Below are 24,027 nucleotides of genomic sequence, written 5' to 3'. Positions count from 1 at the left end.
GGAATGGTAACCTGTACAACCTTCATGGGCCCAACCATTACAGGAAGTACACTGTACCAACCCTCATCCATGCGACTTTGACCATATTTTTCAAGACAGTACTTTCTACTTTATCTTTATTTTTTTCTTGGTTTCTGACAGATTCAACTTTGTTTTCTTAATTTTCGACCGCGAATTACTTAGAAGCTCGTACGATTTTACCCCGTACGGTTCTGCTCCAAGGTAACCTCAAATGAACATTTTGCTCACCACAACAAACACAAAAAAAATCGGTTAAGACAAACACTGAAAATAATAGTAGAAACACATACAATGATATCCTAAATTACGTACTTACATTGAATTCCGTTAACGGTATACACTTGCAGTGGTTATTTAGTTAATAATTAGATTACAGCACCCGAAAAATATTAAATTTATTTAATTTTGTAACGAGCGTGGCAGCATTAACAAGTTTTTGTCGACAAATGGCTCTCATTGATAGATCCCATTGACAGAAGTTTGAGTGGCAAATTCAAACAACCAGCAGTTCTAAGGGCACTATACGGTTTTACCCCGGTATACGGTTTTGGACAGGTCTCCCCTACTTGTTAACATAAGTCTTATTTAGGCAGATTACATATCCTCTGAGAAAACAGGGGGTGGGTGGGCGGGGTTAGTAATTGATAAGATAAGACTGATTTTGGCAAATGACATACCCTCTGAAAAAGGTGGGTGGGCGTTGCTAGTACTTGCTAAATTAAGACTTATTTCGGCAAATGATATATCCTCTGGGAAAATAGGCGGCGGGTAGCATAATGCATTTTTAATCAAAGTATATTTGCTTATGCCCTCCAAAAAATTGAAGATGTCAACTCAAAATTGCCAAAATCAGTCTTATCTTAACAAGTACTAGCCCCACCCACCCACCCTCTATTTTCTCAAAGGGTATGGCGTTTGCCAAAATCAGTTTTATCAGAGCAAGTACTATGCCCGCCCACTCGCCCTTTTTTTTCTTAGAAGGTAAGTCATTTACCCAAATCAGTCTTATCTTAACAAGTACTAGAAGTATTACCCTCTGAGAAAATAAAAGGCGGGTGGGCGTGTCTACTATTTGTTAACATAAATCTTATTTGGCAGATGACATATCCTCTGAGAAAACAGGGGGTGGGTGGGCGGGGCTAGTAATTGATAAGATAAGACTGATTTTGGCAAATGACATACCCTCTGGAAAGGGTGGGTGAGCGGTGCTAGTACTTGCTAAATTAAGACTTATTTTGGCAAATGTTACATCCTCTGGGAAAATAGGCGGCGGGTAGCATAATGCATTTTTAATCAAAGTATATTTGCTTATCCCCTCCAAAAAATTGATGACGTCATCTCAAAATTGCCAAAATCAGTCTTATCTTAGCAAGTACTAGCCCCGCCCACTATTTTCTCAAAGGATATGGCGTTTGCCAAAATCAGTCTTATCTGAGCAAGTATACGCACTTTTCTTTTCACGACAAGAAATTAAAAATATGTTTAAAAGGGTAAATTTGTAGAGAGGTGTTTGGGAGAAAATTTACCATTTTTAACATGTTTTCAGTTTCTTGTTATCGGGAAAAAACAATATATTAAAAAGAAAAAAAACTGCAAAATGTAAGCCCCACCCACCCACCCTGTCTCTATTGGAACGCTTTTCCTTTGTTCGTCGTTAGTCAAGAAGGGCGGAGCTTAATTGCAGAATCCGTATTTTTCTAAAAGAATTACCATGTGAAACATGTTCTTTAGTGATAGGTTTTTGAGTATCATCTTATTCAAAGAATACTATGTATATTAAGAAAAATTAAAGCGAAAAATTAAGCCACATCTATAACTGCCCTAAATAGTAATGAAGTTTTCATTCGTTGGCAGACCTAGGGGCGGAGCCTAATTGCAAAATCCATATTCTCTTACAAAAATTTACCGTTTTAAACGTGTTTTAAGTTTCTAAGAATAAAAAAATTATCACAATTTAAATAGGGTGGGTGGGCGGGGTCTATATTTTGCATTTTTTTCTTAATATACATAGTATTCTTTGAACAACGCGATACTCAAAAATATGTTTTTAATTTCTTGTGAAGAAATAAGTAATTTGCAGTTAAACTCCGCCCCCGTAGGTCACGGGGAATAAAAAAATCATCACAATAGAGATAGGGCGGGTGGGCGGGCTTACATTTTGTCTTTAGATTTTAATATCACTGGTCTTCTTTTCACAATATGAAACTTAAAACACGTTTAAAATGGAAAATTTGTATAAGGAAATATTGATTTCGCAATTAGGAGTACTATTTTAAACATGTTTTCAGTTTCTTGTTATGGAGAAAAAGCAATATATTAAGAAGAAAAAAAAATGCAAAACATAAGCCCCACCCACCCACCCTGTCTCTATTGGGACGCTTTTCCTTTGTTCGTCGTTAGTCAAGAAGGGCGGAGCTTAATTGCAGAATCCGTATTTTTCTAAAAGAATTACCATGTGAAACATGTTCTTTAGTGATAGGTTTTTGAGGGTACCGCGTCAATTCGTCGTGCACAATTCGTCGCGCGACAATTGATCGCAAACAACTGATCGCAGCGTCAACTGGTCGCAGCGACAACTGGTCGCAACGACAACTGGTCGCAGTCACAATTGATCGCAACACAATTCGTCGCAAGTACAACTGGTCGCATGCGACAATTGATCGCAGGCGAAAAATGATAGCGTTTATAGAGAAATAAGTAATTGTTATGAATGAGGAAAATAAAATAATGTGCTATATTCTCAAAAATTTCATTATTTCTAAAAAAAAGTGTCAAAATAAATACATACGAGTTCCATAAAAACAGTAACTATTAGGCTCAGTTCCGACTAAACCAAAGTGCAAAAAAGTGAAAATATTGTAAAATATTTTTTTTAATGCTGACACATCTCGTCGGTATGCTACTGTAATGTTCATTTGGATTATTCGTCTTATTGATTAGACGCTCAAGTAAGTGATTCAAGCTTTTCTTCTCACAAATTTAAAGTTTGTCAATTAAACGAGTGAAAAAAATAGCTTTCAAAACGTGTTAGACGTCATTTTTCTTTAATAAAAAATGGTTTTAAAATTATTACAATTGTCAAATTAAAAAGTTATAGATAAATCGTGAAAAAACCCTCGTTACAGTTTTAAGTGAAAAAGTATTATTTTCATTACGTTCGATAGTTTAAAAAATTAAATATATATATTTTTTAATAAATTTGGTGCAAAGAAATTTGAATTTATTGCATTCTTTGCAGACAATTTTTTGCTCACTACAAATTAGTTCTGGATTATCTTTAATCCATGATAAAACCAAAGATGTTTTTTCATTCAGAACTTTTTTGAACGCTCACACTGTTAATACGGCACTTGTAGATACCAAAGAATGAATAATTTATCTCGTTCCCTTTGCTAAGTACCTACACACCAATCTCCACTTTTACGTCATTTCTGTAAACAAGATCGTAAAAAGATTAGTTTTGACCATGGAGCAAAGGAATATGCTCTTACTGGAGGAAGTGCCAGACTTAAAATGATGGTTTCGAGCCAAACCGGTAAAGTGTCAGTACAGTACCCCTCACTATCCAGATTAGACTGCCGATGACAGTGACGTACAGTTTTTTTTTTTTTTGAAGCGGCTCATGGAATAAAATTTGTTGAATAAAACAACGCACATAACAGATTTATATTCTCTATTAATTAATATTATTTAAAATATTTAAATCAATCAATACATCACGAGTAACAAGTAATACAAACAGTGAATACCGTTAAAAAGTAGAAACAACCAGGATGACGACGCCACTGAGTAGTGGTTATTCGTAATGGCGTGACTAATTTTTAGCTTGGGAAGTTTGAAAAGTTTATTGAAGGGCATTTCACTCGGAAGGCCGACTATTCATACTCACAATTATTTGCCTAATCTGCCGGATGTAGGTGGGCTTCTCCAGCCCATGTTGTAAATTTTTGTAGGATGCAAAGTGCGGAGAAGAATAAAAACAGGTAGCAGCCCGTAGTAGGGTCATTCATGGAAAACTGCGAACCAATTATTTTTTCCATTTTTTTAAATCTGAGATCTGTTTTACACGTCACAGAAATATCTATCGTAAAAGGAATTTTTAGAAATAATTTTCTCGTCATTAATCGGTTGCAAAAGATCAAGAGGCACTCGAAGCAAGCCCTGACAAACTTATAAGCGGCGCCAGCGGAGATCTCCAACTGGCTGCGGTACCACCATGGACACTTACGTAACCTCCTTTTCCAGAATTGTCAAAATGACATTGCCAAACTCAAAGCAATCATGAATTAAGCATTTCATTTTAAATTCAGTTAGTATCAAGTGGTACATGGTATTCGTATTTTGGGTTGCGTAAAAATAATTTTCAGAAATAATTTTCTCGTGACTAACCCTGTATATGTATTTTTTTACAGCCACATATGGTACAACTGAATTTTTCTTCAGTACAATACTAGTCACATAATAATAATTAAAAAATAAGTTTTTAGTTGCATAAGTACCTACATTTCTTAGATTTCCCGGTAACACAAAATTATTCTTGACGCTCTAATAAAAGTTTTTGCAATATATATTTACAATACACGTAAACCTTTCTCAAACCCTGTAAAAGATCCGTTGCAATTTACAAGGGATTAAAATAAGTATTATATCCGTCCAGTGGAATTTACATTCGCTGCATATGGATACTCTAGATGTACTATTAGTTCATAAATTTTATTGTTTGGTGATATGTATAAAGACAAGAATAGACAATAGAGGCAATTCTATATCAAAATGTGTTAAAATTTAAAGGTTGTTAAAAATATGATTTTTTAAATAATTGTAGTCTAGTTAAGAACAATAAAAACTTGTTTTTATGTTGAGTACTTATTATAATGAAGCTAGTTCCTATAATATAATAGGTAAAATAAGCAACGAGATAAATAGAAACAATCTCTTAAAAAAAATAACCAAAATGACAATTTATTAATAAAAAATCTTATGTAACGAGGTGTTTACGCTCGTATTTTTTAATTTTTAAAGTGCAACTACAAACTTCGTCACTTATCTATATTCAAATTGTTTTTAATTCGATATTTACACCTTACCTGATTGCTAAATTTATTGCAACTTAAAATTCAGAATACAAAATATTTAGTTTTAATAAAAGAAAATACTTCCCGATGAATTTTACCTTGCGATCAATTGACGCTGCGATAAATTTACGTACGATCTATTGTCGCTGCGATCAATTTACGTGCGACCAATTGTCGCTGCGATCAATTGTCACCGCGATCAATTGTCGCGTGCGACCAATTGTGCTGCGACGAGTTGCTTGCGATCAATTGTCGCGCGATCAATTGTTTGCGACCAGTTGTCGTAGAATCGTTTTTGAGTGTCGTGTTATTCAAAGAATACTATGTATATTAAAAAAAATTAAAGCGAAAGATTAAGCCCCATCTATACCTGACCTAATCTAAATATTAATGAAGTTTTCATTCGTTGGCAAACCTAGGGGCGGAGCCTAATTACAAAATCCATATTTTCTTACAAAAATTTACCATTTTAAAGGTGTTTTAAGTTTCTAAGAATAAAAAAATTGTAACAATTTAGATAGGGTGGGTGGGCGGTATCTATATTTTGCATTTTTTTCTTAAAATACATAGAATTCGTCGAACAACCCGATATTCAAAAATATGTTTTTAATTTTTTGTAAAGAAATAAGTAATTTGCAGTTAAGCTCCGCCCCCTTAGCTCACGGCTAATAAAAAAATCATTACAATAGAGATAGGGCGGGTGGCATACATTTTGCCTTTTTGTTTTAATATGTGTAGAAGTCTTTTCACAATAAGAAACTTAAAATGGAAAATTTGTATAAGGAAATATTGATTTTGCAATTAGGAGTACTATTTTAAACACGTTTTCAGTTTCTTGTTATGGAAAAAAAACAATATATTAAGAAGAAAAAAAACTGCAAAACATAAGCCCCACCCACCCACCCTGTCTCTATTGGGACGCTTTTCTTTTGTTCCTCGTTAGTCAAGAAGGGCGGAGCCTAATTGCAGAATCCGTATTTTTCTAAAAGAATTACCATGTAAAACATGTTCTTTAGTGATAGGTTTTTGAATATCGTGTTATTCAAAGAATACTATGTATATTAAGAAAAATTAAAGCGAAAGATTAAGCCCCATCTATACCTGACCTGATCTAAATAGTAATGAAATTTTCATTCGTTGGCAGACCTAGGGGCGGAGCCTAATTGCAAAATCCATATATTCTTACAAAAAATTATACCATTTTAAACGGGTTTTAAATTTCTAAGAATAAACAATTTATCACAGTTTAGATAGGGTGGGTGGGGGGGAGTCTATCTTTTGAATTTTTTTCTTAATATACATAGTATTCCTTGAACAACCCGATACTCAAAAATATGTTTTTAATTTCTTGTAAAGAAATAAGTAATTTGCAGTTAAGCTCGGCCCTCTTAGGTCACGGCGAATAAAAAAATCATCACAATAGGGATAGGGCGGGTGGGCGGGCTTACATTTTGCCTTTTTGTTTTAATATGTGTAGACGTCTTTTCACAATATGAAACTTAAAACATGTTTAAAATAGAAAATTTGTATAAGGAAATATTGATTTTGCAATTAGGAGTACTATTTTAAACATGTTTTCAGTTTCTTGTTATGTGAAAAAACAGTATATATTAAGAAAAAAAAAATGCAAACATACAAAATATGAATGCAATGATAAATTACGAATATATACTGATCATCAAGTTTTTGGGCTGGATATATTTTGATTAAAAAGCTAACATGCCATACAGTAACTTCAAAACGTCTGCAATATTTCAAAATTCAGTTTTGCAATTCTTGATTCAATCAATAAAATAAATTGACTCAGTGATTAATTTTTTTGAGACACCCCCTATAAACAAAACTAAAAAATATAAATGGAACGATAAATCACAAGTTTTAGAAAGGATTCATTTGGCAAAATTTTGGGCTGACGTCATCAATTTTTTGGAGGGGATAAGTAAATATATTTTGCATAAAAATTTATTATGCTTATCATATGTTTAAAACATCTGCAAGATTTCAAAGCATTCGGTTTTGCAGATTCAAAATTAAATTGTAGGTGAAACGAAGTTCACGGGGTCAGCTAGTACCACAGATAAATGGAAACGGTGAAGCTACTTAGACAAACACTTTTAGAAATGTTATGACCTCTAAAATAGCACTATAGATTTCTCAAAACTATTCATCAATCATGCATCACGTGCATCGAAAATTTTCGATAATAATTAGTCATAACCGCTGATAGCAGTTAGTAAAAAACTAAATCTTATCATCCGCTCAAAAACCAAACTATCATCGCCACATATAAAAACCCTTCGACACTCAACCCTCAATCAGTCAACCTGTAGCTCTCAACCAGCAAAATGTCCATCGAAGGAACCTTCCAGCACGTCAGGAACGAAAACCTCCTGGAATATTTCAAGTCCGTGGGTAAAACAACCACTTGTTACAAAATTTTTGCATTGATTGACTAATTTGCTTCCATAGGCGTTCCCGAAGATAGAGCCAAGCAAGTCGACTCTGCCAAGCCCAAGCTTGAAGTGGTCGTTGATGGGAAGAAAATTTTAATGCACAGCGACTCTGGGGCCGAGAAGCATACCTTGACTTTCATATTGGGCGAAGAAGTAGAGGAACGGATGTATAATAACACCACCATCAAAGTGAGTATCCAATCTGGCGTGCTTTTGCGCTAAATAACTTTGGTTTCATTTTTAAGAACACGGCCGAACTTGACGGAAGCACCTTGACTGTCAAGTCGAAGATGGCCAACGGAAAGTCTGGCGCGAGGGTATTTAAATTCTCTGACAGTGAACTCGTTATGGTAAGGAGGAGTTTAAGAGTTGAGGGGTTTTGAATGTTTTTTGCAGACGCTGTACGAGGACGGAGGAAGTATCGTGGCCAAGAGGTTCTTCAAGAGGGTCTAGGATTTTTTTTTATGTATGTGAATTGATGAAATAAAACGAATTTAATATTTAATCGCGTTTTAAGATAGTTTACATAACTTACGCATTAAGATAAAAATATAAGAGTTCTTATAATTTCGAGTGTGCAATTTTTAGAAAAGGTAATTACTTTGGTTTGATTTCTTGATACTAAAATGTACTATTTTAGTTGACTGCATTTATGACAGTAATGATGAAACCATTCATGTCCTAAAGTGTATTCGGTTGCCTAATTTCTCTCTGAAAATAAAATATAATTTTCATTGTACACCCGTTAGTTTCGTGTACTTAGACAAACACTTTTACAACTTTTAAGACCTCTAAATCGTACTATAAATTTATCTGAACAATGCACAATACATGCATCACGTGTATTTAAAACTTTAGATAATAATTATATGCATAGTCATAACCACTGACAGCAGTTGTTAAAAAACTACAAACATCACCGCAACATATAAAAACCCTCGGCGACTCAACCCTCCATCAGTCAACCTGCAAGTTCCCAAAATGTCCGTCGGAGGAACCTTCCAGCTCGTCAAGAACGAAAATTTCGTGGAATATCTCATAGCTCTGGGTAAAACAACCCATTGTTACAGGATTTTTGCATTCATTGACTAATTTGCTTCCGTAGGCACTCCCGAAGATAAAGCCAAACTAGCAGAGTCACACAAGTCCACGGTTCAAGTGGTCCTTGATGGGAAGAAAGTTTCACTGAACAGCGATTCCGGAGTCAATAAAACTTCGTCGACTCTTACATTGGGCGAAGAAGTAGACGAACCGATGCCTAATAACACCATCCTCAAGGAAAGTATTAAATCTGGCGTCTTTTAGCACTAAATAACTTTGGTTTGATTTTTAGAGCACGGCCAAAATTGACGGGAGCACCTTGACTATCACGTCGAATTCGCCCAACGGAAAGTCTTTCTCCAGGGTCTTTAAATTCTCTGATAGTGAACTCGTTCTGGTAAGGCGGAGTTTAAGAGTTGAGGGGTTTTGACTGTTTAAGGACTTTTTGCAGACGCTGGACGGAGGAAGTGTTGTGGCCAAGAGGTTTTACAAGAGGGTCTAAGATTTTCTTATTTATTGGGGAGTGAATTTGGAGTCATTTGTATATGAGTTGATGGAATAAAACAAACTTCATATTAATCGTGTTTTAAGTGCCACTTTAGACCTTACTCAATATTTGCAGATAGAGCTGCAACGATTATAGAGGAGATAGTTTACATAATTTACGCATGAAGATAAGATAGCAAAACTAAAAATATAAAGAATAAGGTGAAAATGTAACAGTTGTAATAATTAAGGAAATATATATTAGAACTGTGATAACTAGTGAAGAATTACGATTAGTTCGTGAGGACTTACATCATCAGCACGTATGTTACATTCAACAAGACTGAAAATGTCACTTTTGCAAATAATTCAAACTCTGACAGCTTTAATAATTTTAGAAAAGCAGTATATTAACCAAGTTACAATGTTTAAAAAAACAAAGAAATTATTATTATTATTATTAAGACCCACCACTGACCCGGAAATGACCGGCATTCAGGCAAGACTTCTATCATTACGGGTACTAAGACCAAGTAAGGATATGCATTGATTAGATTAACAAAACAACTTTCGAGATTCCAGAATTACAGTATACAAATTAATCTGCTATTATTCTCTAATCTCACCCCATCCCCAAAAGTGTAGTGTAACTACCGATCATTTATCCGCGCATCACTTGGAATGTGACCTACACTACTCTGACCTACTGGTGCTAATCTAATCTGACTGACATGATCAGACTGTTCGAGAAACTTACGAGCAATATGACATGTTCCTAACAAAACAGCTTTTTGAATTTTGGCAATTATTGAATAATTCAAATGCAAAGTCTTTAAATTCTCAACTAAGCTATTTGGGACTACACCTACATTAGAGATAACTAAGGGTAGAATTGATTTTTTTTTAAGATTCAACATGGATTTCATTTCTATCGATAGTTGTAGATATTTTGAAATCTTGGTGTGGTATGTTTGAATAATGTTGTTTGTGTTAGGAATAGCAATGTCAATGAGAATGGCTTCGTTCGTGTGTTTTTTGATAAGTATGATGTCTGGTCTGTTAGCTGTAATGTTTAAGTCTGTAAGTATTGTGCGATCCCAGTATAATTTGTATTTGTAATTTTCAAGGAACGGAGATGGAATGTAAGTGTAATAGGGTGTCGTATCTTCGATTAGGTTCATAAGTGTTGCTAATTTTTTGTGAATGATTTTGGCTGCGTTGTCGTGTCTAACTTTGTAGTCAGTTTGTGCCAGGATGTTGCAGGAGGAGATTATGTGCTGGATCGTTTCAGGTTTTGCTTTGCAGAGGCGACAGCAGTCGTTTCTTATATTCGGATCTTTGATGATGTATTTTCTGTAATTCTTGGTATTAATTACTTGGTCTTGAATAGCAAACACAAATCCTTCTGTTTCGGCATACAAACTTGATTTTTTTAACCAAATCAATGACATCTTCTTATTAACATGAGTTTCTTCTAAGTCTTTGTAGAATTCTCCATGTAGTTGTTTTTGTTTTAGCCCACTTATTATTTTGTCTATTGTGTGGGGGGTGTGGATTTTTTCAGTGTTCGACAGATTTAAGGGTGTGTGGTTCAAATCTGCTCTTGTGATGGTGCGAAACATTTCATTTCTTTCCGCTCGTTTCAAGAAATACTTCTTCAGATCTGAGATTTGTCTCTGATATAAGTTTTCTAGGTTCTGGAAACCTCTTCCTCCATTCTGTCTTGGCAATGACAATCTTTCAATCGACGATTTTGGATGATGCCTTCTATACTGTGTGAAGATTTTCCTTGTTGCGATGTTTAAATTTTCAAAATCAGTTTTGGACCATTTAATGACTCCAAAAGAATATGTTAGCAGTGGAACGCAGAATGTATTTATTGCTTTCATTAAATTTTTTCCATTTATCTGTGTCTTCAATATTAATTTTAATCTCGCTAGGTATGGATCTTTCAATTGTGTTTTCGTTTTGGTATGATTGAGTGGGAGGATTGACAGAAACCCAGATATTTGTATGTATCATTTCGTTCTTGGGCTTCGATTATTTCGTTATTCTGGGTTATATGTGGTACTTGGTGTTGGACGCCTTTTCTGATTGCTTAGGTCTTACATTTCTCAATACCAAAACGAATACCAATATCACCGGAAAACTGTTCAGCCAGATTTAATAGATTTGTTAACTGATTTTGTGTACTTGCATATATTTTTATGTCATCCACATACAGCAAGTGACTTATTCTGTTTTCTCTTTGTTTGTTAATTCTTATATTGAACCCATAAGTGCAGCTGTTCAGGATATCAGAGAGGGGATTTATTGCTAAGCAGAACCATAACGGGTTAAGAGAATCACCTTGAAAAATTCCTCTTCGGATCATTATTGGATCTGACTGAATTGTTTGTTTATTTAAGGTTATTTGGAGGATGGTCTTCCAAAATTCCATGAAACATTTGAGAAAAGTGCAGATTTTAGTATCAATTTTGTATAATTCCAGAATTTTGCATAGCCAGGAATGAGGGACAGAATCGTAAGCTTTCTTATAATCAATAAAAGCAGTATATATGTTTCGGTTTTCTTTTCTAGCTTGTTCACAGATGATGGAATCTATGATTAATTGCTCTTTGCAACCAAAGGATCCTTTAATACATCCTTTCTGTTCTTCATTAATGATGTCAGAGTTAAAACAGTGTTGATAAATTTTTTTGTGTAATGCATGAGGTTAATATTTTATAGATTGTCGGTAAACATGTGATAGGTCCGTATTTTGATGGATTTTTTGTGTCGTTATCTTTAGGTTTTAGGTATGTTACACCATGACATAATAATGTTGGAAAGGAGGATGGGTCTAGAAGGAACTGATTTAAGTGATGTAGTAAATGAATATGTATACAATTTAATTTTTTTATCCAAAAATTATGGATTTTTCCTGGTCCTGGTGATTTCCAGTTGTGTGTCTTATTGATGGTATTTATTAATTCGGCAAGTGTTATCTGATGATCATTCATTGGTGTAACTGTGGATAGTTTATGGGATATATGAGGAATCCATTTGGCAGATTGGCTAAATTCAAATTCTTGAGACCAAAGTTTTGACCAAAATGTTGTTACATCCTGTGAACTTGGAAGCTCACCGGATAATTGAGTTTTGCTTGAATTTGTTAAATGTTGATAGAATAGTTTTTCCTTGTTTAAAAATTTAGTGTTATGAATTTTTCTGAGATGTGGTTGTTTGTATCTTTTAAGTCGTTTGCTATATAAGGAAAGTTTTTGTAATAGGGTATCTTTAATTTGGGATAGTGTTGTGTTGTACTAATCGTAATCAGTTTGATGAAAATTATTGTTGGTCAGTATCGAATGCATACATGTCATTATATGTGGTGATTTAACTCCTCTAAGGTACTGTGTTATTTGACCTAGTTGTTTTCTAATGTTATTAATTTTATAATTTAACCGTGTTTCCCAATGAGGGGTGGAAGGTATACGATTGGTGTTTGTATTTATTATGTTATCTTTACATGTGTTAATTTGAATACAAGTTAAAGCTGCACAGTAGATAATTGTATGAAGTTTTTCAAAAGAGATCGAGTTTGTGAGATATTTTGGTAAAATGATTATGTTTAGAATAATCTTCAATTATGACATTTCAATCAAATAAAGAATAATATAAAAAATATCTAAACTGTTAAATACGCTCCAGTTTTTGTCGACGAGTGATTAAAGAACATGGCCGAAGATTTATCAGCATTAGTAGCGGCCCTTAGTGGATTGGTGTCTACATTACAAAAACAACGAACATCGACTGCAATTGTACAAGAAGTTTTGCAGACCCAGGCTATAACTTACGACGGATTTGATGAAAGCGTTGAAAATTTTGAGAGTTACAGTCAGACTCGAAAACTTTTTCAAATTAAGAGGTTTGCATAAAAACGACAAAAAAACTAGTGATGCCAAAGTTATGGTATCAATAAATTAAAGATAAAAAAATAAAATAAGAAGAATGGTGACATTAGACTGTGTGCTGATTACAAAGTAATCAGCATAAATATTTCTGTACATTACACGAATACAAACAATTTCAACTCATGGAGGTAAAAAAAAAAACACGACTCTTCTTTGATATCAAAACGGCTCCAAATGAATTTCATAAAGTCATCGATCGAACTGTTCACGATTTAGAAGGTTCCACAGCGTATTTTGATGATATAATGGTTCAAGGTTCTTCTATTGAAGAATGTAAATTTCGTTTAATTAAAGTTCTTGAACGATTACGTAAATATAATCTGCATCTGAATCGAGAAAAATGTCAATTTTTCAAGAAGAGGATTCAACATTTGGGTCATGTCGTTTCAGAAAAAAGACTCGAAAAATCTGAAAATAAAATCAAAGCGATCATAGAAGCACCAAGGCCGAACTCTTTAGAAGAACTTCAACGTTTTCTTGGAATGGTGATGTATTATACAAAATTTATTCCCAGTGCATCCAGCATGTTATATCCATTAGACCGTCTGTTAAGAAAAGACACAAATTTTAAATGGTCTATCGAATGTGAAACAGCATTCAAAAAAGCCAAAACTGAAATAGCCAGTGAACGAGTTCTCATGTCTTTTACACCTTATTTAGACATAACATTTGCCACAGACGCCAGCCCGTATGGACTTTCAGGTATTTTGTCACATCGTTTTCCAGACGGATCTGAAAGACCAGTTGCTTTTGCATCCAGGTCGTTGACAAAAGCTGAACGTAGTTATAGTCAATTAGATAAACAGGCAACAGCCATTTATTGGCGTTTCAAAAGATTTTTCTTTTATATTTATGGAAGGAAATTTGTTCTAATTGTGGATAATAAACCACTGAGTATTATTTTAAATCCTCGAAAACAACTTCCAGCCTTATCTGCAACCAGAATGTTAAGATATGCACAATTTTTATCCGGTTTCAATTATTCCAACGAATGTCGAAAATCCAGTGAACATGTAAATATTGATTATTTCTCCAGAACTCCATTGAAATTATCACCAAAAGAAGAAGAAAAAACTGTCGATGAATACGTGTTAAATACGATTTTAATTAATCAGATTGGTACGGAAACAGTCACAGCTCATGAAATTGAAAAAGAAACAAGAACAGATCCAAAATTATGTAAAATGAAGAAAGAAATTCTAAATGTAACCGGAAGAGATCTAGAATTTTCACTGCACGATCGAATAATATTTAGAGGACATCGTGTGGTAATTCCAAAAAAATTACAACACATTATTCTACGCGAACTTCATTCAACACACCTAGGAATGGTTAAAATGAAATATCTAGCAAGAAACTATTGCTACTGGAAAGGCATCGATTCTGACATCGAAAATATGGTTAAAAGTTTGTCGTGATGTTAAGAAAAATCCTAAATAGGCATTGATTCATCAATGGGAAATACCAGAAAAGAATTGGCAACGTGTACACATGGATTATGCAGGCCCATTTTAAAACCATCATTTTCTAATTCTTCTTGATGCCAAATCCAAATGCCAAACAGTATCAATAACTACAGACCCATAGCGCTTATGTCAAATTTTACAAAATTATTTGAGCGTGTTCTATCCGACGCTTTGTATTCACATGTTAGTAATGCCATCTCTGATGACCAGCATGGCTTTGTCCAAGGCAAATCTACGGTAACTAATCTTTTTCGATTTACGTAAATGGCTTCTCTGGCAATTGACAACAGACTACAGATTGATGTCGTATACACAGATCTAAGCAAAGACTTTGACAAGGTTCATTTTAGTAATTTTGGGTTATGTAACAGTTTAGTACTATTAATTAAGTCACTCTTGGTAAACAGGCGTCAGATATAGAAGATAGTATACAGGGTGTTTGCAAAATGCACCGACAAAAAAAACTGAAAATTGGTCCGGATGAGTGGAAATCATTACGACAAAAATGTTCTAATACAAGTGTTTTAGTTTTCAAAATAAAGTTGATGAAAATTTGGTCAAAATAGCATGTAAGTTAATCGTGATTAAAAAGATAATGTGGTTACTAAGAACACTTTGGCAACTTTTATGACCTCTAAAATCACACTATTAATTAATTCCAACCATGCACTATCATGCATTACGTGCATTCAAAGCTTTAGATAATAAATTAGTCGTAACCACTGATAGCACTTCGTAAAAAACTAAATCTTATCTTCTGCTCAAAAAGCGAATTATCATCGCCACTTAGCCCTGCATCAGTCAACCTGCAAGTTTTCAACCACCAAAATGTCCGTCGGAGGAACCTTCCAGCATGTCAAGAACGAAAACTTCGTGGAATATCTCACGGCCCTCGGTAAAACAACCACTATTACAGGATTTTTGCATTGATTGACTAATTTGGTTCCGTAGGCGTTCCCGAAGATAAAGCCAAACTAGCCGACTCATTCAAGCCCAAGCTTCAAGTGGTGGTTGATGGGAAGAAAGTTTCAGTGAACAGCGACTCTGGAGTCGAGAACTCTTCTTCGACTTTCACATTGGGCGAAGAAGTAGACGAACCGCTGCCGAATAACATCACCCTCAAAGTAAGTGTTAAATCTGGTGTCTTTTTGCGCTAAATGACGTCGGTTTGATTTTTAAGAGCACGGCCAAAATTGACGGGAGCACCTTGACTGTCACGTCGAAGTCGCCTAAGGGAAAATCTGGCTCTAGGGTCTTTAAATTTTCTGATAGTGAACTCGTTGTGGTAAAACGGAGTTTAAAAGTTGAGGGGTTTTGAATGTTTGAGGATTTTTTGCAGACGCTGAGCGAGGACGGAGGAAGTGTTGTGGCCAAGAGGTTTTACAAGAGGGTCTAGGATTTTTTTATTTATGTGGAGTAATGAATTAAAAGTCATTTGTATATGAACTGATGGAATAAAACGAAGTTAATATTTAATCGTGTTTTAAGTGTCACTTTAGACCTTAATATTAGCACATAGAGTTGCAACGATTATAGAGGAGATAGTTTACATAACTAACGCAATAAGATAAGATAACCAAACTAAAAATATAAAGAATAAGGTGAAAATGTACCAGTCGTTATAATTAATAATATACAAATATTGTCTTACTTGTTCTCTGGCATTTAACAACAACAGGGACAATTGTTCCCCTTTTCCATAGTGAAATACTTTATGAGAATAGTCACCACTTTTTGAGCACGGGAGCTAAAAATTTTGCCGGTCATGTTTACTTTTGCCGCAAAAGAACAAAAAAACGTTAACAAAACAAAAACATAGAACAAACAAGACAAATAATAAACTAGGTTAGTTCTGATAAGAATTGTCTTGGGAAATAGAGGATAACAACCAAAAACACTGAAGTAAAACCGAAAACGTCGATGAAACTTGACGAAAAAGTGACAAATTTTAACGAAAATCCCTCATTCGACTACAGGAGTATCTTACGTACAGAGACATTGCATAGTTTCGTCTCTTTTCAAGTCAAGGAATTTTGTGAAATAGAGTAATTGGCATGTTGCGTAGCATTGGTAGTCATACATTTCGTTTGTCTACTGCCCATTATTCCACCACGAAAAAGTGGGGAGCTACTTAGACAAACACTTTTACAACTTTTATGACCTCTAAAAACGCACTATTCATGCATTCCGTGCATTCAAAGCTTTAGATAATAAATTAGCCATAAGCACTGATAGCTGTTAGTAAAAAACTAAATCTTATCTTCCGCTCAAAAAGCAAACCATCATCGCCACATATAAAAACCCTTCGACACTCAATTCTTCACCATTCAATTTGCAAGTCCCCAACCACCAAAATGTCCGTCGGAGGAACCTTCCAGCACGTCAAGAACGAAAACCTCGTGGAATATTTCAAAGCCCTAGGTAAAACAACCGCTTGTTACAGGATTTTTGCATTGATTGACTAATTTGCTTCCGTAGGCGTTCCCGAAGATAAGGCCAAACTAGCCGACACATTCAAGCCCAAGCTTCAAGTGGTCGTTGATGGGAAGAAAGTTTCAGTGAACAGCGACTCTGGAGTCGAGAACTCTTCCTCGACTTTCATACTGGGCGAAGAAGTAGACGAACCGATGCCGAATAACGTCACCCTCAAAGTAAGTATTGAATCTGGCGTCTTTTTGCACCAAATAACTTTGGTTTGATTTTTAAGAGCACGGCCAAAATTGACGGGAATACCTTGACTGTCACGTCGAGGGTGCCCAACGGAAAGTCTGGCTCGAGGATTTTTAACTTCTCTGATAGTGAACTCGTTGTGGTAAGGCGGAGTTAAAGAGTTGAGAGGTTGTGAATGTTTAATGATTTTTTACAGACGCTGAAGGAGGACGGAGGAGGTGTTACGGCCAAGAGGTTTTACAAGAGGGTCTAGAATTATTTTATTTATGGGGTGGTGAATTAAGAGCCATTTGTATGTGAACTGATGGAATAAAACAAAGTTAATAGTTAATCGTGTTTTAAGTGCCACTTTAGACCTTAATATTAGCAGATAGAGCTGCAACGATTATAGAGGAGATAGTTTACATAACTTACGCATTAAGATAAGATAACAAAACTAAAAATATAAAGAAAACGGTGACAATGTAAGATTTCTTATAATTTCGAGTGTGCAATTTTTAGAAAAGGTAATTACTTTGGTTTGATTTCTTGATACTAAAATGTATTATTTGATTTAACACGTTGGTTTTGAAGCACTAGAGTTGAAATCTGTAGGTAACATCTACAGAGAGCCTAAAGGTAATATCAGTTTGTACTAAAATTGTACAGAGACCACTGATAAGTAACGTGCAAAAATAACGTCAACATATACATCTGTGGGACAAATCTCCGAGATCATGGTACCTTCAAGCTTCAAACACACGATCGTGGCCGTGATACAACCGAAAGATTACCGCAAGCCGAAGAAAAAATGGGTTTCCAAAACAAATATTTTGAAAATTTTGACCCGGTAGTTTAAACACGCTATATATTTCCAACCAGCGCGTGAAAATTCACATCCTAGAACTTTTTAGGAGTTTTTCGGCAACTTTTTCAAAAGCAAAATTTTGGTCCATTGTCTTGTATATTTTGACAGCTACAACTTACTTTCGGCCCCATTTTTTCGATAACTCCTAACATTTTTCTAGAATCGCCATTTGGAAATAAATATGGCAATTTTTAGCATTTCTCAAAAAAAAAACGGAATTCCAAACCAAATATTTCCGAAGTGTTCACCGGGATCTTAAATAAGCCATATTTTTGGAATCAGCGCGTCGAAATCTATATCTCAAAATTTTTTAGGAAGTTTTTCAGAAACAAAGTTTCTCAGTACTAAAGATTGTAGATTTCGATCTCCAGAAGTTACTTTCGGCTCAATTTCTTCTATATCTGCTACCATTTTTCCAGAATCGCCAATTGAAACAAGGTCATTTTTAGAATTATTCAGAAAACCGAAATCGACATTCCAGAATTTTTAAGCATTTTTCGATAACTTTTTCAAAAGTAAAGTTTCTCAATACCCTTCTCTTATGAAAATTTCGGCCCACTTTCTACCAATTTCGAAATTCATCTAAGGATATTTTCTTGTAGATTTAGACCCCCAGAATTTACTTTCGGCTCCATTTCTTCCGTAACTCCTAACATTTTTTCAAAATCACCAGTTGAAATTCGGTTGAGTTTCGAAAACGAATATTATTACAAACACTTTTGGATTTAGCTTTTCAGAGACACCAACGAACAATTTTTTTATTCTTAATTACCATTATTTCAATACCTGAAATAGAAAAAAAGTTGTAACCCAGAACAAGAGAGTTTAAAAATGATACAACTTCAGAATTCTAATATTTGTGTAAATCACAAACTGGTGTCGAATATTATGGTATTAATTTTTTTAATAATTCGCTAAAAATGTCCAAAATTTGCCGTTTAAGACGTTTAAATATTGAATATACTTTTATTGAAGAATTTTTTAATGGGCCAAAGCTGTGTGTTATAAATTATAAGCATCAATAAAATATTCTATTATATTCTTTTCTATTCGGCATATTATGTTCACAATTTAAATAAGATTTATTTGGAGAAAAGAAAAGAAAATGTCGAGCCATTTTCGACCATTTTCAGAATTGAACTAGAGACTTTTTTGTTATAGAATTCGAACTCTAAAAATAGCTTGCGGCTTTATTTCTTCGATAATTCTTGCCATTTTCCCGGAATCTTGAATTGAAGTTAGACGATTTTGAGGATTTTCCAAAAGAAATGGGTTTCCAAGCCGAATATTTTCAAAATGTTTACCAGAGACCTCACACACGTTATAACTTTGGAACCAACGCGTCGAAATCTACATCCTAGAATTTGTCAGGAATTTTTTGACATCTCTTCCAAAAATAAAATTTTTTTATACAATTTACAAGTGCGTCGAAATCTACATCTCTGAATTTTTTAGAAATATCTGGGCAACTTTTTCAAGGTAAAATTTCTCAATATACTACTTTATGAAAATTTCTGTCCATTTTCTACCGTTTTCAAAATTCAACCAAAGACATTTTCTTGTAGATTTCGACCTCCAAAAGTTAATTAAGTCCCCATTTCTTCGGTAACTACTACCATTTCACTATAAACGTCGATTGAAATATAGTAATTTTTAGAGTTTTTCAAATAAATTGGCCTCCAAACCACCTAGTTCCAAAATTCTGACCCAGGAATCAGCGTGACGAAATCTGCCACTCGGAATTTTTCGGCAACTTTTTCAAAAGTAAAATTTGTCAACACCCCTCACTTTATAAAAATTTATACCCATTTTCGACGACTTTTGAACTTCAAATAAAGACACTTTCATGTAGATTTCGACCTCTAGAAGTTGTTTTCTGCTCCATTTCATCGATACCACCTATAATGTTTCCAGAATCTCCCGTTGAATTATTATAGCAATTTTGTAGGATTTTTCAAAAATATGGGTATCCAAACCGAAGTATTTTGACTCGGGACCTTAGACATGCTATATTCTTGGTATCAGTGTGCCGAAATCTACTTCCCAGAATTTTTCAAGAATTTTTCGGCAACATTTCCAAAAGTAAAATTTCCCAATAAATTAAATTGAATTTCCAAAATTATCGAAAATTTCGGCCCATTTTCGGCCATTTTCGTAATTCAACTAAAGACATTTTGCTGTAGATTTAGAATTCTAGATGTTGTATTTAGCCCCAATTATTCGAAAACTCCTATAATTTTTCCACAATCGTCAATTTAATCATGGCAATTTTTAGGATTTTTCAAAAAAATGGATCTCCAAACTACATATTTCCAAACATTTTTACTTGGGACACGCTATATATTTGCAAGGGCGACGGAATCTACATCCCAGAACTTTTATAGAAATTTTTCGCCAATTTTTTCGAAAGCTAAATTTCTCAATATCCTTTTATGAAAATTTGGCCCCAATTTCGACCATTTTCGAAATTTAATTAATGACACTTTTTCAGAAGTTACTTTCGGCCCCATTTCTGCGATAACTCCTACTATTTTTCCATAATCGCCAAATAAAAATTGCAATGCTTAGGATTTAATGTTCTCTAATGAAAATGTCGGTCTTTTTTCGACAATTTTCTAAATTCAACAAACAGTTTCTTGTATATTTTGTCCTATTTTGACCATTTTCGAAATTCAACTAAAGATACTTTCATGTAGATTTCGACCTCTAGAAGTTGTTTTCAGCTCAATTTCACCCATATCTCTTATGATTTTTCCAGAATCTGCCGTTGAATTATTACAGCAATTTTGTAGGATTTTAAAAAAAATGGGTATCCAAACCGAAGTATCCCCTAATTTTGGCTCGGGACCTCACACACGCTACTTCCCAGAATTTTTCAGGAATTTTTCGGCAACTTTTCCAAAAGTAAAATTTCCCAATAAATTGAATTGGATTTCGATAATAATTTTCGAAATTCAACCAAAATATTTTCTTGTAGATTTTGATCTCCAGAAGTTGCTTTTGGTCCTATTTCTTCGACAGCTCTTAACATTTTTCCAGAATCGCCAAATGAATTTTTGGGATTTGTCAAACAATTGTATTCCAAACCAAATATTTCCGGAATGTTGACCAGGGATCTTAAATACACTATATTTTTGGAAACGGAGCGTCGAAATCTACATCTCAGAATGTTTTAGGAATCTTTTGACAACTTCTTCAAAAACAAATTTTCTCTTATAAAAATTTCGGTCTTTTTTCAACAATTTTCTAAATTCAACAAAAAACATTTTCTTGTAGATTTTGACCTACAGAAGTTTCTTTCGAGCCCATTTCCTCCATAGATCCTACCATTTCTGTAAAATCTCCAACTGGAATATAGAAACTTTTGATTAAAGAAAAGGATTTCCAAACCGCATATTGTCAAAATTTTGACCGAGAACTATAAACACGCTATATTTCCAAATTCAACTAAAGATATTTTTTTGCTTGGATAACTCTTATTATGTTCCCGGAATCTTCAATTGAAATCAAGTAATTTATAAGGTTTTCCAAAAAAATGGATTTTCAAGCAAAATATTTCCAAAATGTTGACCCGGGACCTCACATATGTTATATTTTTGGAATCAACGCGTCCAGATCTACCTCTCAGAATTTTTATAAACATTTTTCGGAAGTTTCTCCAAAAGCAAACTTTCTCAACACAATTTTTAGTCATGAAAATTTCGAAAATCGAAAACCGAAAAATCAAAGATTCAAAAAAAACTAAAATTTAGAATAAGGAAAATTGAAAAATTAAAATGAAAACTCGAAAAACTGAAAAATCGAAATTCGAAAATTCGAACAATCGAAAAATTGTAAAACTGAGATTTCGAAAAAATCGAAAAATAAAAATGAAAATTCAAAAAGTCGAAATATCGAAAATCGAAAAATCATGGAATCAAAATACAAAAGTTGTCAATTTGAAAAAATTCGAAAAATTAAAATGAAAACTCGAAAATTCAAAAAACCGAGACATGGAGAAATCGAAAATCGAAAAATGCAGAATCAAAAAATTGAGAAATTTGAAATCGAGGACCTGAGGAATTGAGAACTAGAAAAATCGAAAAATTTGGGAAACTGAGAAAATGGGAAATCGAGAAATGGAGAAATCGAACAAACGAAAAAAAAATTAAAAAGTGAGATTTCGAAAAATCGAAAAATCGAAGTATCGAAAATGGAAAATTCGAACATCGATAAAATGAAAAATTGAGATTTCAAAAAATCAAAAAATAAGAATGAAAATTCAAAAAGTCGAAATATCGAAAATCGAAAAATCATGGAATCAAAAAAGGAAAGTTGCAATTAAAAAAAAATTCAAAAAACCGCGACATTTAGAAACCGAAATGAAAAACACAAAATCAGAAAATGAAGAAACTGGGAAATCGGGGACTCGAATCAAGAAATTGAGAATTCGAAAAATCGAAAAATGCAGAGCCAAAAATTTAAGAAACAGAAACTGGGGAAACGAGAAATGGAGAAATCGAATAATTGCAAAAAGATGAAGAATTGAGAATTCGAAAAATCGTAATATCGAAAATCGTAAAATCGAAATCGAAACATTAAAAAGAAAATTCGAAAAATTGAAAAATAGAAAAATCGAATAATCGAGAGGATGAAAAATTAAGATTTCGAAAAAATCGAAAAATCAGAATCAAAGAAACGAAAATTGAGGATTCGAAAAATGGAAAAATGCAGAACTAAAAACTTGAAAAACTGAAAAAATGGGAAATCCAGAAATGTTGAGCCGGGACCTCACATATGTTATATTTTTGGAATCAACGCGTCCAGATCTACATCTCAGAATTTTTATAGAAATTTTTCGGAAGTTTGTCCAAAAACAACAAACTTTCTCAACACAATTTTTAGTCATGAAATATTTCGGCCCAATTTTGACCATTTTCGAAATTCAACTAAAGACATTGTCTTATAGATTTCGCCCACCAGAAGTTGCTTTCGGTCCCATTTTTTTTATAACTGCTAACATTTTTCCAGAAATCGCCAAATGAATATGATAATTTTTATTAATTTTCAAAAAAATGGGATTCCAAACCAAATATTTTCGAAATGTTGATCGGGATCTTAAATACGCTATACTTTTAGAATCTATATATTAGAATTTTTTAGGAATTTTTTAACAATTGTTTCAAAAACAAAGTTTCTTGACCCATTTTCGACAATTTTCGAAATTCAACTAAAGCTAATTTCTTATAGATTTTGACCCGTAAAAGTTCCTTTCGGTCCCATTTCTGTGATGACTCCTACTTTTTTCCCATAATCGCCAATTGAAATATTGCAATTTTTAGAATGTTAAAAAAATGGGTTTTAAAACAAAATATTTTCAAAATGTTGACCCTGGTCCTTAAACGTGCTATATTTCTGGAAACAGCGTAATCAGCTCGCCACCGAAATCTACACTTCAGAATTTTTCGGTGACAATTTCAAAAGTAAAATTTCTTACTACCCTTCTCTAATGAAAATTTTCTACCATTCTCGAAATTTTCTAGTAGTAAGTACATTCTACCAACCCTGTATACACCATACTCTTAAAACACAGACGATAGACAAATAGACCTAGAACGCAGACCTACTTTTTCACAATATAGCAAAAATTAGATACGTTTTTGTGTTTATAGATTTATTAAAAATATTTTTTTTGCAACAATTAAAATAACAATAAAATCAAGTCTGGTCCGCATAACGCCAAAAATTGCACTATAAATTTATCCGGACTGTGCCACATCACGTGCATTCAAAACTGTAGATAATTAGTTTGATTTTGCCTACCAGCACGTCGCAATCCCCTAGAATTAGTCAAATAACCCTAAATTTTCATTAAATCTTTTATTGCAACGCAACGTTGCATTAACCAACCTTTCCAGATAAAAATCATTACCGATATCAGTTAGTAACTAAATCTTATCTATGTCCAAAAAGCAAAGTATCACCGCCACATATAAAAACCCTCCGCCACCCAACTCTTCATCAGTCAACCTG

The 24,027-nt window shown here is 33.8% G+C and overlaps 2 protein-coding genes across 8 annotated transcripts; both read left to right on the top strand.

The window, feature by feature from the left end:
• The first annotated feature begins 7,382 nt into the window (after nt 1-7,382).
• Nucleotides 7,383-15,974, top strand: LOC135128625 (fatty acid-binding protein homolog 5-like). Of its 7 annotated transcripts, none has more exons than XM_064055561.1 (5): nt 9,088-9,399; nt 15,268-15,393; nt 15,450-15,622; nt 15,679-15,783; nt 15,838-15,974. In XM_064055561.1, the coding sequence occupies exons 2-5, from the start codon at nt 15,327-15,329 to the stop codon at nt 15,892-15,894; spliced, it is 402 nt and encodes a 133-aa protein (XP_063911631.1). In that variant the 5' UTR covers nt 9,088-9,399; nt 15,268-15,326; the 3' UTR covers nt 15,895-15,974. The 7 variants fall into 7 exon arrangements, with proteins under 7 accessions (XP_063911634.1, XP_063911633.1, XP_063911635.1 ...); XM_064055560.1 differs by lacking the exon at nt 9,088-9,399 and adding an exon at nt 9,546-9,609 and having other exon boundaries at nt 15,679-15,777; XM_064055559.1 differs by lacking the exon at nt 9,088-9,399 and adding an exon at nt 9,546-9,609.
• Nucleotides 15,975-16,777: 803 nt separating this feature from the next.
• Nucleotides 16,778-17,499, top strand: LOC135129024 (fatty acid-binding protein-like). The gene is made up of 4 exons (XM_064056112.1): nt 16,778-16,919; nt 16,977-17,149; nt 17,206-17,310; nt 17,365-17,499. The coding sequence occupies exons 1-4, from the start codon at nt 16,853-16,855 to the stop codon at nt 17,419-17,421; spliced, it is 402 nt and encodes a 133-aa protein (XP_063912182.1). The 5' UTR covers nt 16,778-16,852; the 3' UTR covers nt 17,422-17,499.
• Nucleotides 17,500-24,027: the final 6,528 nt, after the last annotated feature.

This window comes from Zophobas morio, unplaced genomic scaffold (assembly GCF_036711695.1).
Source record: "Zophobas morio isolate AGI-343-1 ecotype UQ-CSIRO unplaced genomic scaffold, CSIRO_AGI_Zmor_V1 ptg000014l, whole genome shotgun sequence".
Taxonomy (NCBI): Eukaryota; Metazoa; Arthropoda; class Insecta; order Coleoptera; family Tenebrionidae; genus Zophobas; species Zophobas morio.
The sequence above is the reverse complement of the archived record's forward strand: the minus strand, read 5'-3'. Positions and strand labels throughout refer to the sequence as shown.

Coding starts and splice junctions, on each gene's coding strand:
- LOC135129024 (XM_064056112.1), top strand. CDS start 16,853: ATGTCCGTCGGAGGAACCTTCCAGCACGTCAAGAACGAAAACCTCGTG. Junction 17,150..17,205: donor CGAATAACGTCACCCTCAAA/GTAAGTATTGAA, acceptor TTGATTTTTAAG/AGCACGGCCAAAATTGACGG. Junction 17,311..17,364: donor CTGATAGTGAACTCGTTGTG/GTAAGGCGGAGT, acceptor GATTTTTTACAG/ACGCTGAAGGAGGACGGAGG.
- LOC135128625 (XM_064055559.1), top strand. CDS start 9,561: ATGACCGGCATTCAGGCAAGACTTCTATCATTACGGGTACTAAGACCA. Junction 15,623..15,678: donor CGAATAACATCACCCTCAAA/GTAAGTGTTAAA, acceptor TTGATTTTTAAG/AGCACGGCCAAAATTGACGG. Junction 15,784..15,837: donor CTGATAGTGAACTCGTTGTG/GTAAAACGGAGT, acceptor GATTTTTTGCAG/ACGCTGAGCGAGGACGGAGG.